Consider the following 13,837-nt stretch of genomic DNA (forward strand, 5'->3'; position numbering starts at 1 on the left):
TGATTGCTGTGGGGAAACGAATGCATCCAGGCTTTGAGGTAATGTTCCTTGAATGGTCTCTCATCTAAGGAAGGATAAATCAGGATCATATCCATGGAACAAAGAGGGCCACCTGGCAGGAGGAAAAGGCTAATTGGGAATTAAGGGAGGTGATGACTCATAACAAGTAGGGCAGCCTTAGTCCTGAGGCCTGACCCGCTGAGGAAATGAACCCCTGCTCAGCCTGGATTAACACCTTTACATACATCTGTCTTCATCTCCTCAAACAGTGAGTTAATTGGGATGGAAAATGAAAGCTTGAGAAAAATAAATTGCACCTACCTGGATGAGAGACAGATCCTCAAGCTGTAACCTGAAGAGGTAGTTTCTACAAAATATAAAAAGAGAGCAGTTTTATTTTTAATCGATCCCAGAAAGTGAAGAGTTTATAAAAATTTCAAGAACAAAGAAAATAAAATAATAATTTTGACTTCAAAAGCATCTTCTTTCTAAGAATATGGTTAGCACTACTTTCCTTGGATCTTAGAGTAGAAAGAGGAATTCAAGATGTCAACAAATACACATTTGAGATTGGTGAGAAAGCTAACGAATAAGTGGGGTGTGTTTGTACCTAATTACGGTAAGTGTAAGTCATTAACTGGCTCTCTTGATCTATATGGAATAAATAAAAGGACATGGGCATTCCATTCTGAAACCGAGTTTCACTTAAGCAAGACGATGTAAAAACATCCCTCATAGGTTTTCCTTTTTAATCATCACCTAAATTCACCATGTTTTATAATTAAGAGTTTGAATTCAAGCAATGCTCTGAGGTTCACAGTACTCTACCTTGTAGGATGGATTCAGTATGTAATAAAAGTTTAGAATTATGAACTTGGGTGCAGTATGGTGGCTCACACCTGTAATCCTAGCACTTTGGGAGGCTTAGGCGGAAGGATGTTTTGATCCTGGGAGGTGGAGGTTGCCAGGCTCCTGGGAACCATGGCAAAACCTGTCTCTACAGAAAATACAAAAATTATACAGGTATAGTGGCATATGCCTATAGTCCCTGCTACTCAGGAGGCTGAGGCAGGAGGATGCCTTGATCCTGGGAGGTGGAGGTTGCAGTAAGCTGTGATCACCCCACTGCACTCTGGCCCGGGTGACAAGGTGAGACCCTATCTCAAAAATAAATAAATAGTATATATATATATATACACACACACACACACATAAATATAATTTTCAGTTTATGGAATTTGGTTTAAAAAAAAAGAAAAGAAAGAAATATAAACCAACGGAAACTGATGACATCAAGGGCTTCAAAGAGTCAGTTTCACTGCCCAAGGGCAAAAGAGGAAATCAGAGAAAAGAAAACTATCAATTTCAACAAAGAAGGGGAAGAACAGTGAAATATGCAATGGAGATCAGTAGAGCACAGGGAAAAAAGATACAGATTAGTTACACCGGGCTTTGGACTCTAGTGTTGCAGGTTTTAGAAATAACTCATTAACCTCCCTCAGTATTCTTTGCTTCAGCCTCTAACTGAAATCCTGGCATCATGTAAATGGGAAGATGGGGCAGGGATGTGCACCAACAGCACCCCAAAGAGGAAGGGAGGAGAAAGTCAGCCCCAGTACAAATAATAATGGCAAGAAGATGCTGGTACATAAAAGTAAACAAACTAAGATGCAAATGAACATGAGGCAGGATCTCCAAGAAGCCAAGGATGTTGTTATAATGGGCTGGTCCAAGGTCACTTCTATGGAACAAAGAGAGAAATTTTACAACAACAATAAGACATAAATGTTGACTATTTTCACTATCGTGGGGAGGGGGGTAAATATATAAGTTGGACATATGTCCCAGTAGAAGTGACAAGTGACAGCCAAAGTGGCCCAAGGGTATAGCCTTGAGATGACCAAGAAACATCCCTATGGTATGGACAGAGTTAGGGAGGACGAAGCCCCCATGCCAGCTGGCACTCAGAAGCACATGTACACACAGCTGCAGGATGAAAGAGGACCAGGCTCACATTCAGTTATCTCATGAATCCAGGCATTGCCTCCCGGGCATTCAGGTTTCACACAATTTGCCCCCTCACATGGGCATACCACCTCTCTAAACTGAGTAAAAACGGCCTCCCCCAAACCACAGCAATAGTCTCCTTAACACACTCTTTCTACCTTTCCAGTCTCACCTTTGATATACCCCAAGAGAAGCTGCCAGAAGCACTGCTTGGCACACGCCACCTCCATCACAAAGCCATTTCAGGAAAAGCTCCCCCGTCCTTTATTATAACGCTGCAGCCCTCTATGAAAAACCAGGTAAAGGATACCTCTGAGGGGAGGGAATATTACAGGAAAGTCTTTTGATTTAGTCGGTGCCATGAGTCTAGGACTCCAACAGAAATGTCATCTGCAGGCCAGGCACATTGCCCTGTAATCCCAGCACCGTGGGAGGCCAAGGTGGGCTAATTACTTGAGCCCTGGAGTTCTAGACAGGCCTAGGCAACATAGGGAGACCCCCATCTCCACAAAAAAGAAAAAACACAAAAATAAGTCAGGTGTCATGATGCATGCTTGTAGTCCTGGCTACTCAGGAGGCTAAAGTGGGAGGATCGATGGAGCCTGGGAGGTCAAGGCTCCGGTGAGCCACGATCCTGCCACTGCACGCCAGCCTGGGCGACAGAGAGAGATCCTGTCTCAACAACAACAAAAAGTCGTTTTCAGAGGAACAAATGTGAACTTGGTGCACACACAGAAGAGTATGTTGAAGCAGCCAAGGTAGCTGGCACTGGAGGGTGACTCACATCTCAACATCAGCCAAGCTTTCACCCAATGTGACCTAGAAACCAGCACACCTCCTCTAAAGGAAGCGAGAAATCTGCACACACACACACAGACAAGGCTTTCAGAAGTGGGGCTTAGTGTGATATCGTTTGGCTGTGTCCCCACCCAAATCTCATCTGGAACTTTAATCCTCGTAATCCCCATGTGTCCAGGGAGGGGCCTAGTAGGAGGTGATTGGCTCATGGGGGCGGGTTGCTTCATGTTGTTCTCATGATACTCAGTGAGTCTCATGAGATCTGATGGTTTTATAAGCATCTGGCATTTCCCCGGGTTGCATTTCTCTCTCCTGCCACCACGTGAGAAGGCCCAAGCTTGCTTCCCCTTCACCTTCCACCATGATTACAAGTTTCCTAAGGCCTCCCCAGCCATGTATAACTGTGAATCAATTAAACTTATTTTCTTTATAAATTACCCAGTCTCCGGTGTTTCTTTATAGTAGCATGAGAACAGACTAGTACACAGCGGCACCAGGGAAATCACTGGCCATTGCACACCCATCGCCTCTATGGGCAGCTCAGCTCCTCACTCTCACATATTTCCCACTGTCTTTCTGGTTTCAAGAGGCTGCCCCTTTGCTATGAGAGGCAGTATTACCTAGCGATTAAGAATATTCATGCAAAAGATGGAGTTCTGCCTCTATACAATCTCAGGAAGAAAGCATTTCTCTCTACGCCGTAGTCTTTTCATCTGTAAAATGGAGCTAATAATCAAACCCATCCCCTAGCGTTGTTGTGAGGTTTAAATCTAAGAAAAACACTTAGAATGAAGTCTGACCTACTGTAAGCATCAATTAATGGTGCCAACTTCTATGTTTATTTTGTCATTGGTCCTGGAATCCAGTGGTCCTACCCCTTTTCAACCCACTGGCAATTTTAAGAAAGACTTCTTCAGTAAATATTTCCAATAAAAGAAACTCATTCATTTAGTAAATGAATTACCTAAGAGCTTTGGTGATATCTCATGGTTCCTTCTTTCTTGCATACTCACACACATACGTGTGCACATTTATGTTCACACTATGGTATCTGTCTCCGGAAACTTTCTTGAAAAGAAGCTCTCATAGCCAAAGGAAAAGCTGGAAATGCTGTCAGGCCCTTTGAGAAAAGATGATAGCAGAGTCTGCAGTGCTCTGTAGAGCTCTGTGCAGATCAAGCGAAGAGCTCTCTGTCTACTTGGGGAGGGCAGTGGAGGAGACACAGAGATTGCCGTATGCAACACCAGCTTCCAGTTTTCAGGTGTTTTCCACAGAAGAAGATAATGGCTTATAATAAAAAATATGCCACATTCTCAGTCCACATCTCCATAAGCAAAGATAACTCTTCTGATCATTATTTTTCTGCTTCTCAACTTCCAATGGGTTGTAAGGTACCCTGCCTGTCCAGAAACATTGCTAGAGGAGTTCAACCATCTACCTCTTCTCCTTCCAAATACCAGAGAGCTATGGTGCCCTTCCGATTATCTCACAAGCAATAACAAATCAATATGGCAGAGGTATTCAATAGGTGAAAGGAAGGGGCAGAGAGGATGGAGGGGCACGCTTACTAGGAAAAATAGCACAGTTACTATGAAATACCATCACCACCACCATCACCATCACCACATCCGATGCCCCAGGAAGGAAAGCACCAGAGGATTTGAACTTCTCTTTTTCTAGTATTTTCTGGGTTGCAAGATAAAAATTGGTGATTATTTTACCCCTTTCTCATATTTTTAATCTAATAATATAGAGTCTAAGAACTCGAGAACTAAGCTGTCACGAAAGAGTATATACCCCTCGATTTATAGATGAGGAAACTTCTATAAATTAAGAGGTGCAGTGAGATTTGTCCAATAGTGTAAGGCTTCAGAGAAAGTCCTGGGATTAGAAACAAGCCTCCCGTCTTAATGTCCCTTGTCCCATTACGCCTCGTGGCCTCACCTATTAGTCATTCAGTGTCCCCTTCCTAATTTCACCTGCACCAAACATGCACACCCACAGAAGCAAACACAGCAACAGCTCTTATGCTATGAGTATTTCACATCTTCACTGGTCATTTACAGGACCATTTACAAACCATTTTAAGAAAATTCAAGTCTTAGTTCTGCTAATAACAAATTTGATCCTAGGCCATCAATTTTCACCTCTGGGACTGTGATCTGGCTGTGATGTATGTCTCCCCATGAGGACAACAGTTTGAGCCTACGGGTCTGGCTGTTTAAATAGCACCTCTTTTCTCTCTTTTTATTTTGCCTGAATAACTCCCGCCCGTACCTAATTCTAAAAATAGCCCTATTTCTTAACTTATGAAATGAAAGAGATAAACTATACAATTATCTCAATGTATTTAAATACAACAAATTCCCAAAAGACTATGACCATGTTTAGATAAACACAATGCTGGCCGGGCGTGGTGGCTCAGGCCTGTAATCCCAGCACTTTGGGAGACCGAGGCCGGCGGATCACGAGGTCAGGAGATCGAGACCATCCTGGCTAACACGGTGAAACCCCATCTCTACTAAAAATACAAACAATTAGGCGGACGTGGTGGCAGGTGCCTGTGGTGCCAGCTATTCAGGAGGCTGAGACAGGAGAATGGCGTGAACCCGGGAGGCGGAGCTTGCAGTGAGCCGAGATCGCGCCACTGCACTCCAGCCTGGGTGACAGAGCGAGACTCCGTCTCAAAAAAAAAAATAAATATATATATATACACACACACACACACACACACAATGCCTAAGTTCTATGAATAAATGGCCATCTAACAAAAATCTTTTTATTATGGCAAATTTAAATCATTTCCTGAGAAGTGTTTTTCATGTGTTATTTTTCACAACTGAGTAACTTATTTCAAAATAATCTTAAAAGAAACCTCAACATATAAAATAGATACAATAATTCTTTAATAGTATAAATTTATGTAATAAGTACTTATGTATTTGTGAATAATAAAATCAGCTGATGAAGCTTTCTTAAAAATTGTAACACTCCACCTGTCAGAACTATTTATCGTCTTATACAGATCAACATCTATTTAATGTGTATATTCATGCCAGTTGATTGGTTATATTTTTGTTGCTTTTTATTTGTTTGATTTTTAAGGCACAGAGTTGGTAGGTGCTTTTAATTTTTTTTTTTTTTTATTTCTGAGATGGAGTCTCGCTTCTTCGCCCAGGCTAGCGTACAATGGTGTGATCTCAGCTCACTGCAACCTCCGCCTCCCAGGTTCAAGCAATTCTCCTGCCTCAGCCTCCCCAGTGGCTGGGATTATACGGATGTGCTACCAGGCCTAATTTTTGTATTTCTAGTAGAGATAGGGTTTCACCATGTTGGCCAGGCTGGTCTTTAACTCCTGACCTCAAGTGATCCTCCCGCCTTAGCCTTCCAAAGTGCTGGGATCACAGGCGTGAGCCACCGCGCCCGGCCTAAATATTAGTTTAATAAATGACTATGGTCCATGTAAAACCTAAGTAGTCAAATGCCTCGCTACACAAACAATTTAGTATTCACCTTATTACAATTTTCAGCTATTTTAAACAATATTTTAAAAGATGAAGCATAAGTAAAACAGCTGTAGAATTCCCTAATCACATCCCAAGAAGTAGAATCTGACAAAACACAGTGTGGATTCTGCTATTCTCAAATCTCTTTCCTCGAACTATTTGGCCCCACGTACAACTCCAAATGCATTTTTGTCGTAGGAAAAATTCCAAGCCAGCTGGCAACATGAGGGACTTGAAATCTCTCAAGACAGCTTGATTCATCACAGTTTAGGTCAATGACCTACAAAGTTAAAGGTTACAAAAAGAAAGAAAACCTTCTAAAGGGGATAAAAAATTGACATTCCCTGGTGTTGGGCTACTCACAAACTAAAGTAAGATCTATGGAAGCCTGCAAGTGGCTGTCCTCCAGGGTATTACACAAGAGGCAATCACTTTATCTTGCAATTGTGCGAGCACAGAGGAGGGAAAACAATATGTGTGAGGTTCACGAGAAAAGCCACCAGCCTTTCCAACATGAAGAAGTAATGCTTCTGGCTCCTGGCCAACTGTAAATGCTAACCAAATGTTGCACGTAGGGTCAGTCTCCCTAATAGGGCAATGCTCTGAGCAAACCAAAGCATTTAAGTGATCTCATTAATCTTCATAACACCCCAGATGTAAATAGGTAGTAATAAGGACTATTGCCATTCTTCAGGGAAAAAGGCAGTGGTGCAAGAAGTTAAGAGATGAGATTCTTTGAATGTATTAGTTGTATAGCTTGGGGGAATGATTCTATACTTCTATTTTTCTCCTGTCATTACCAAAGTGAAAAGCAAGAGTTTGCCAAAGTGTAACAGTTCAGTTTTGTGGCTATAGTAAATAAAAATATGAGTTTTTCTTCCCTTGGTATGGATCTACTTTTTTTTTTTTTTTTCAAATGCCATGGAATAAAATTTGACATTGCACATTCACGTGCAATAAACCAGATTCCTTTTAGGAGTAATAATATATGAGGAGTACATAGATCCAATGAGCTGAATAATTCAAATCACAAAGCTATTAAATTTGGCAGATGCAAAAATCACCATATTAAAGCCCATTCTTCGTTTCCCCACTAGACACCTGAATGGGTTTTCTACGTCTTCACCAAAGTTTCTTTCTTACTGACTCTAGGATTGAATAACTCATTCCTGGGTCCCATCACTTCCCCTAGTGGCCTATTAGAAACAAATCACTAAGCACAACAATATATTCTCGGACGGAGCAGTGGGGACCTTAATAGATAAAGTTCATTTGTGTCTTCATGTAAAGTAATAAAATGCAGCCAGCATTAAAGAAAAGGTTGAGCCATCATGAGCATATTAACTAAATGACTCATTTCATCTAGAGACACTATAAAACTTAACTTTGACCTCCATAAATTATGAAAGACACAGGTGTTTTAAAATGACATTCTCTTAGAATAACTCAACTGGTCTCTGATGAATACGACTATAAAATCGAAGAAAAAAATCACAAGTTCCTATTGAACATGTGAGTTAGAGGCTTGCTTATAACTGAGAAAAGAAGAATTAAGGAAGGTAGATTTGTATTTTGTACTAGAGCAAATGAAGGCAGAAGCCAAGTAAATGTATAAAGACGTTTTAACAGTGTTGACAGAAACATTTGCTGTCGTCTAATAAAAGTTTAGACCAAGGCCAATCATGAGACAATCTGGAGACAAAACATACACTGCCCATGAGCCAGCTGGGGGAGTCTGAGAGCTGACTAGTCTCTCCTGTCCCTGCACCAGCTTCCAGCCCACAATACTTTCCTCACTGCCAGTTTCCTTCCATCCTCACTGCTGTCAACATCTAACTGGCATAGAACTTTTCAAGTACAGTGACATCCTACATGATACCCACATTTTCAATTGCACTGGTAGACTTTTGAAGATAACAAATTATGTTTGAGATGGAGTCTCACTCTGTTGCCCAGGCTGGAGGGCAGTGGCAGGATCTCAGCTCACTGCAACCTCCGTTGTAGGCATTCAGCAATTCTTGTGCCTCAGTCTCAGAGTAGCGGAGATTACAGGTCCGTGCCACCATGCCCAGCTAATTTTTTTTTTTTTTTTTTTTTTTGTATTTTTAGTAGAGATGGGTTTTCACTGTGTTGGCCAGGCTAGTCTCGAACTCCTGACCTCAGGTGATCCACCCGCCTGGGCCTCCCAAAGTGCTGGGATTACAGGCATGAGGGAGGACGAAGCAGGTAGATCACCTGAGGTCGGTAGTTCGAGACTAGCCTGGCCAACATGGCGAGAACCCACCCCTACTAAATATACAGAAAAATTAGCCAGGCATAGTGGTGCACAACTGTAATCCCATCTACTCGAGAGGCTGAGGCACTAGAATCCCTGAACATGCCAGGCAGAGGTTGCACTGAGCAGAGATCCTGCCACTGTACTCCAGCCTGGGCTACAGAGCGAGACCCTGTCTCAATCAATCAATCAATCAATCAGTAAACTAAGGAAAAATAGTAACTATATCCTTTAAAACATAAAATGTTGTTGTAAAATTAGTTTGATTATCTAAATGTAAATATTTAACATTGTGATCATATCAGTAACTTTAAAGAATATAATGATTTAATTTAATAATGCAACCAACTCATATAATTCACCAATTCACCAACCTATCTATAATTGTGATTTCCAAGACTTTCCATTATGCTGGTCAACTATAAGCAAATTCTAGGAGCCTTTTAATTTTGTGGTCATAACTATCCTAAAAAAATGTCTGCTTCATGTAGTTTTTTCATGGGTTTCTCAGAAGATAATTAAATGTCAAAATTACAAAGCCTTTCCAAACAGTATAACATTATATTTAAATAGTGAGATCACATTTAAATTATAGTTTTTAATTCTTTTGTGAATTTTTTTCTAAAATATTTTAAAATATGGTGACAAATTTATAATATGGTCATGTGATTAGCTATCTCCTCAATCAGAATTTTCTCTACCCTCCTCAAAAACAGTAAATATGTATTCTTCAGGCTATACAAAGTTCAAGATAACTGTAATTTAATTTTTGTTGCTGTTAATGCTGTTACGTGTGTCCGGTACCCATTCTCCCAGAACCATATTAACTTATTTCATTCCCTATCCCAGAAAGACCATTTCAAGCTCCCTAAAAGTCTTGGTTATTAGAAATAAATTTCAAAGAACACATTAAAACCGAGATCAAACCATTTTAATAGCATTGTTATATATTTAAATACCAAGATTAAAAGGTGCAAAAATAGATGGATAGCCTCTTATTATTTAGCAAGTAGAATGAAATAACAAAGATACATTTTAATGGCATGCAATAACTAGAACAATGCTGCCAGCAAATCTCAGAGATATAAAATCAGAAAAATATTTTCCCACAAATATATTTAGGGTAAAAGTTATTAATCAATATTGTTAATAATTACACTAATAGTTTACATTTTATTATGCTTTAATTATTACTTGCAAATCTCTAAGTGCTGTGAGGATTACAGTGACGATTTATTGCTCTAAATTTAACTCTCTACTTTTGTCTTTGTGGGTCCACTGGGTATATGATTTGTTCTTTTCCATTTTTCAGTTAACAGAGATAAGTTTTCATTTGAAAAAAAAAATGCCAACTGAGTATTTCTATGGTTCCTTTAACCTGTGATTTCCTAGGACTATTCATGCTTTAAATTATGTCCACATACAATTAATTTTCTATGTTATCTTCAGTATTCATACAAATCTGAGATTTTTTTTCTCATGTATCTTCTAATAATCAAAGAATTACAGCTCATTCTCCCATATGCTGTATCCCAGTCACACTTCCAAAACTCACTGAATGGTTTGATCCTTGCCACCAGCCAACCCATTCTGTTGGCCATCAATTGCTGTTAAACCCAGCACTTAAACATGTCTCAAATCTGGCTTCTCATCTCCAATTCCATCATCACCGCCTAAGTTTAAGCACCCCGTACGCTCACCTGATCCACAACCCTCAACCGCCATGCCTCGCTCCAAATTCTGCAAGTTTAGCATGTCCTGCACACAATATAGTGGACGTATCTTCCTAATGCAAATATGATTATTTGAATACATAAACGTAGAAATCTCCTGGGCTTCTCAATGACTTTAGCAGAGGTTCTCAAATTTACCAAGCCAGCAGAGCAATGGGAGCTTGATTAAATCAAAGATTCTGACCGGGCACAGTGACTTACACCTGTAATCCCAGCACTTTGAGAGGCCAAGGTGGGTGGATCACTTGAGGTCAGGAATTTGAGACCCGCCTGGCCAACATAGTAAAACCCTGTCAACACTAAAAATACAATTAGCCGGATATGGTGGTGGGCACCTGCAATCCTAGCTACTCGGGAGGCTGAGGCAGGAGAATTGCTTGAACCCAGGAGGCAGAGGTTGCAGTGAGCCTAGAGGACCAAGTCTAAATTTCTTTATAATCTGACCCCAACTAATGCTCAGGGCTTCACCTATAATTACTTCCCCCTCTCTGTCACCAACAGGTGCCACGGAGCCAAGCACTTTTCAGCCTCATCAGAATCTCTGACTTTTCCCATGTGATTCTCTGTCTTCCCTGCCAGATTCCTCACGTATCACTCAGGCCCAGTTGGAGGAGCACCTTCTCAATGCAGCCTCTTCAGATCCATGTACCATCATATCCCTTTACTCTTGCTGTTTTCAGGACCCTTTACTCAGACTTCCCTTGGAGAATTGAATTGCTTGTGCCCCTGTCTCACCCACTAGGCCAGGATCAGCATACTTTTGGTTATGGGGCCAGAGAGCAGATATTTTGCTTTTGTGGTCTATGTCCCAACTACTCATCTCTGCAGTTTTAGGTCAAAAGCAGCCACGGAAGATGTGTGAATGAGTGGGTGTGGCTGTGTGCCAATAAAAGCATATTTATGAAAACAGGAGGCAACTCTGCGGCCCCAGCTTGCCAACCTTTGTGCTGGACTAGAAAGTCCTCATCAGGTAGAGAAGATGCTTCATCTTTGTTTCTCTAATGCCTAAGATGCTTCCTGGCATAAAGTAGGTTCAATAAATATTTGATGAACACAGAATCTTGAAAGAATAACTACATGAACTAATACATTTGGATGAACTCTGTGTGGACCTGGGTAGGAGAAAAGCTCTCACTACTTAGTCTGTAGCACATGCACATGCAAATAAGTTATTCAATTATTATCAAAGCCCTTTGTTGGTTTGTTCATGGGATCTGGGAAATAGGAAGCCTTTGTACATTTATTTATTTCCAGCTGTCTCTTGGTATCCCCAGAGCATTGGCTCCAAGACAACCTCGAGTGCCAAAATCCATGGATGCTCAAGTCCCTGATATAAAATGGATTGGTATTTACCTATAACCTACGCACATCTTCCCATATACTTTAAATCATCTCTAGATTACTTATAATATCTAACACGTAATACATGTAAATAGTTGTTATACCATATTGTTTTTATTGGTATGATTTTCATTGTTGTATTGTTTGTTTTTCATTTTTCCAAATATTTTAGGCTTGTGGTTGGTTAAATCTGCAGATGCAGAACCCAGGGAAGACCAACTGTATGTTCTTAGTTATTTATAACTAAATAGGTAACTGTTGTACCAGGCCGATATTCTCCCAACTCAAGCAGGGAAAAAAATACAGATTCGTTTATTTTGTTTTAGTTTTTGTTTTTGTTCTTTTCACAATAGCAGAAGGAACAGAATGGTTAGAAATCTTTCCCAGGCATGTCAGTCGGCCACCAGTTTGTTAAAAGCACACACCCTGAGCCACCTAAATCAGCAGAGCTGGGAGGGGCATCCTAATTTTGAACAAATGTCCTAGCTAATACTTAAGAACACTAATGTTTGGCAAATATTGGACAAAAGGTAACAAAGCCAGCAGACAACAAGGAGACTTTTTAACATATATTGGATAACTAATCAAATAAGCCAATTAGAAGAAAGGGGAAAACAGGTAGAAGAAAGAGAGAAGCCCAGAGAATCTTAAAGGACATACCTGTGCATAGGGGCCAGCCCTGAGAAGGTAAGGGACAGAGAAGCGGAAACCTTTAAACCCTAAAGTGGAGGTTCATAATTTGATTGGAAGAGGATAAAAAAGACTGCAATGAAAAGCACCGTTCCTTTTCCATCACCAGCTGCTTGTCCTAAGTCATAATTAATGTAAACACAACGTGAAAATCAGCATTACCTCGGATCTCTTTCCACAATGGGACTCTACTCCTTTTTGCATTCCCTGCTAATCTCTGATTTCATACCACTCAGCATGTATTTCCTTTAATTGTGTAAACTTGACTAAAATATATCCTTTGGAAAAGACGAATAAGTGTGGCTACTGGAAGCAGAATCACTGATCTGATAAACATCTTCAGTTTCCCTGTTAATTATATATTGCCTCCAACAGAGTAATTCCCAGGTAAAATTTTCAAGCAAAAACAAGAATTATAATCACCAAAAAATAACGATATTGGCCAGTTGTTTAAAACAAATTTTATGTGAATTTAAACGTAATCCCCCTTGTTTAGAACCAGAGATAAAGTCATTTTTTAAAAAAGAAACTCATTAAATAGAAACCTACCATTTATTTTATGTGATCTTATAAGAATATATGCTATGCTAAAATAATCGGGAGGCCATTAGACTGAGAAGTCTTCACTTCTTGAGTTCCTATGTAAACAAACCAAAATTCAACTCAATGTAAATAGTAAAAGGAAACTTAAGCTTAACCAGTCAGAAACGAAACCCTAACTAAAGTCTAACTTGAGATTTAACCAATTAGAAACCACCAACTAACCTCTAACTAGGGAGTTTCCACCAACAAGAGGCGTTTTCTTTGTCTTGCTTCTGGGAAGAACATTACAAAAGTTTCCTCCCTTGCCACCCCCACCCACAAGTGGAGAGCTGCTGGAAGTCTGGTGATACTTGATTCCTGAATCTCTAAATGTTCAAATAAACTTGTTAAAATTTCAATGCACCTAAGTTTATCATTTAAGGGCTCTGAATACTTAAAGCAAATTCAGCCCAAGCATAAAAACAGCAAGTTAATCTTTCCTATTTTATCTTTAGTTCTGTAAATCCAAACCATTAGCCAAACAAATGGTTCAAAATAATAAACTAAAGTGATCAGAAATCCGTACTATTTGTTGTACATACACTTACACAGACATATCTGCTGATATCTAGAATTACTGTAATGGTAAGTCAAGGGGTTTAGTGCAAGGTATTCAGACAACTGTGAGCTGCTACTCACACTGGGTCAGGTGTGCAACGTGTGCAGTATGGACCGGTACTTACATCATGTCAGATGTGCAAGGCATGCAGCTATAGGCTGGTACTCACATTGGGCCAGGTGCACAAGGCATGCAGCTATGGATTGGTACTCACACTGGGCCAGGTGTGTGAGGCATGCAGCTATAGGCTGGTGCTCACATTGGGCCAGGTGCACAAGGCATGCAGCTATGGATTGGTACTCACATTGGGCCAGGTGCACAAGGCATGCAGCTATAGGCTGGTACT

At 40.4% G+C, this 13,837-nt stretch overlaps 1 protein-coding gene across 1 annotated transcript in view; it reads right to left on the reverse strand.

The window, feature by feature from the left end:
• The window catches only part of SEMA5A (semaphorin 5A), a 517,335-nt gene that overhangs the window by 292,104 nt on the left and 211,394 nt on the right, over positions 1 to 13,837 (reverse strand). The window contains exon 5 of the mRNA XM_025388084.1: positions 322 to 367. Within this exon, the coding sequence (XP_025243869.1) occupies positions 322 to 367 (46 nt within the window). The remainder of the gene's footprint in view (positions 1 to 321; positions 368 to 13,837) is intronic.

Source organism: Theropithecus gelada, chromosome 6 (assembly GCF_003255815.1).
Source record: "Theropithecus gelada isolate Dixy chromosome 6, Tgel_1.0, whole genome shotgun sequence".
Lineage (NCBI taxonomy): Eukaryota > Metazoa > Chordata > Mammalia > Primates > Cercopithecidae > Theropithecus > Theropithecus gelada.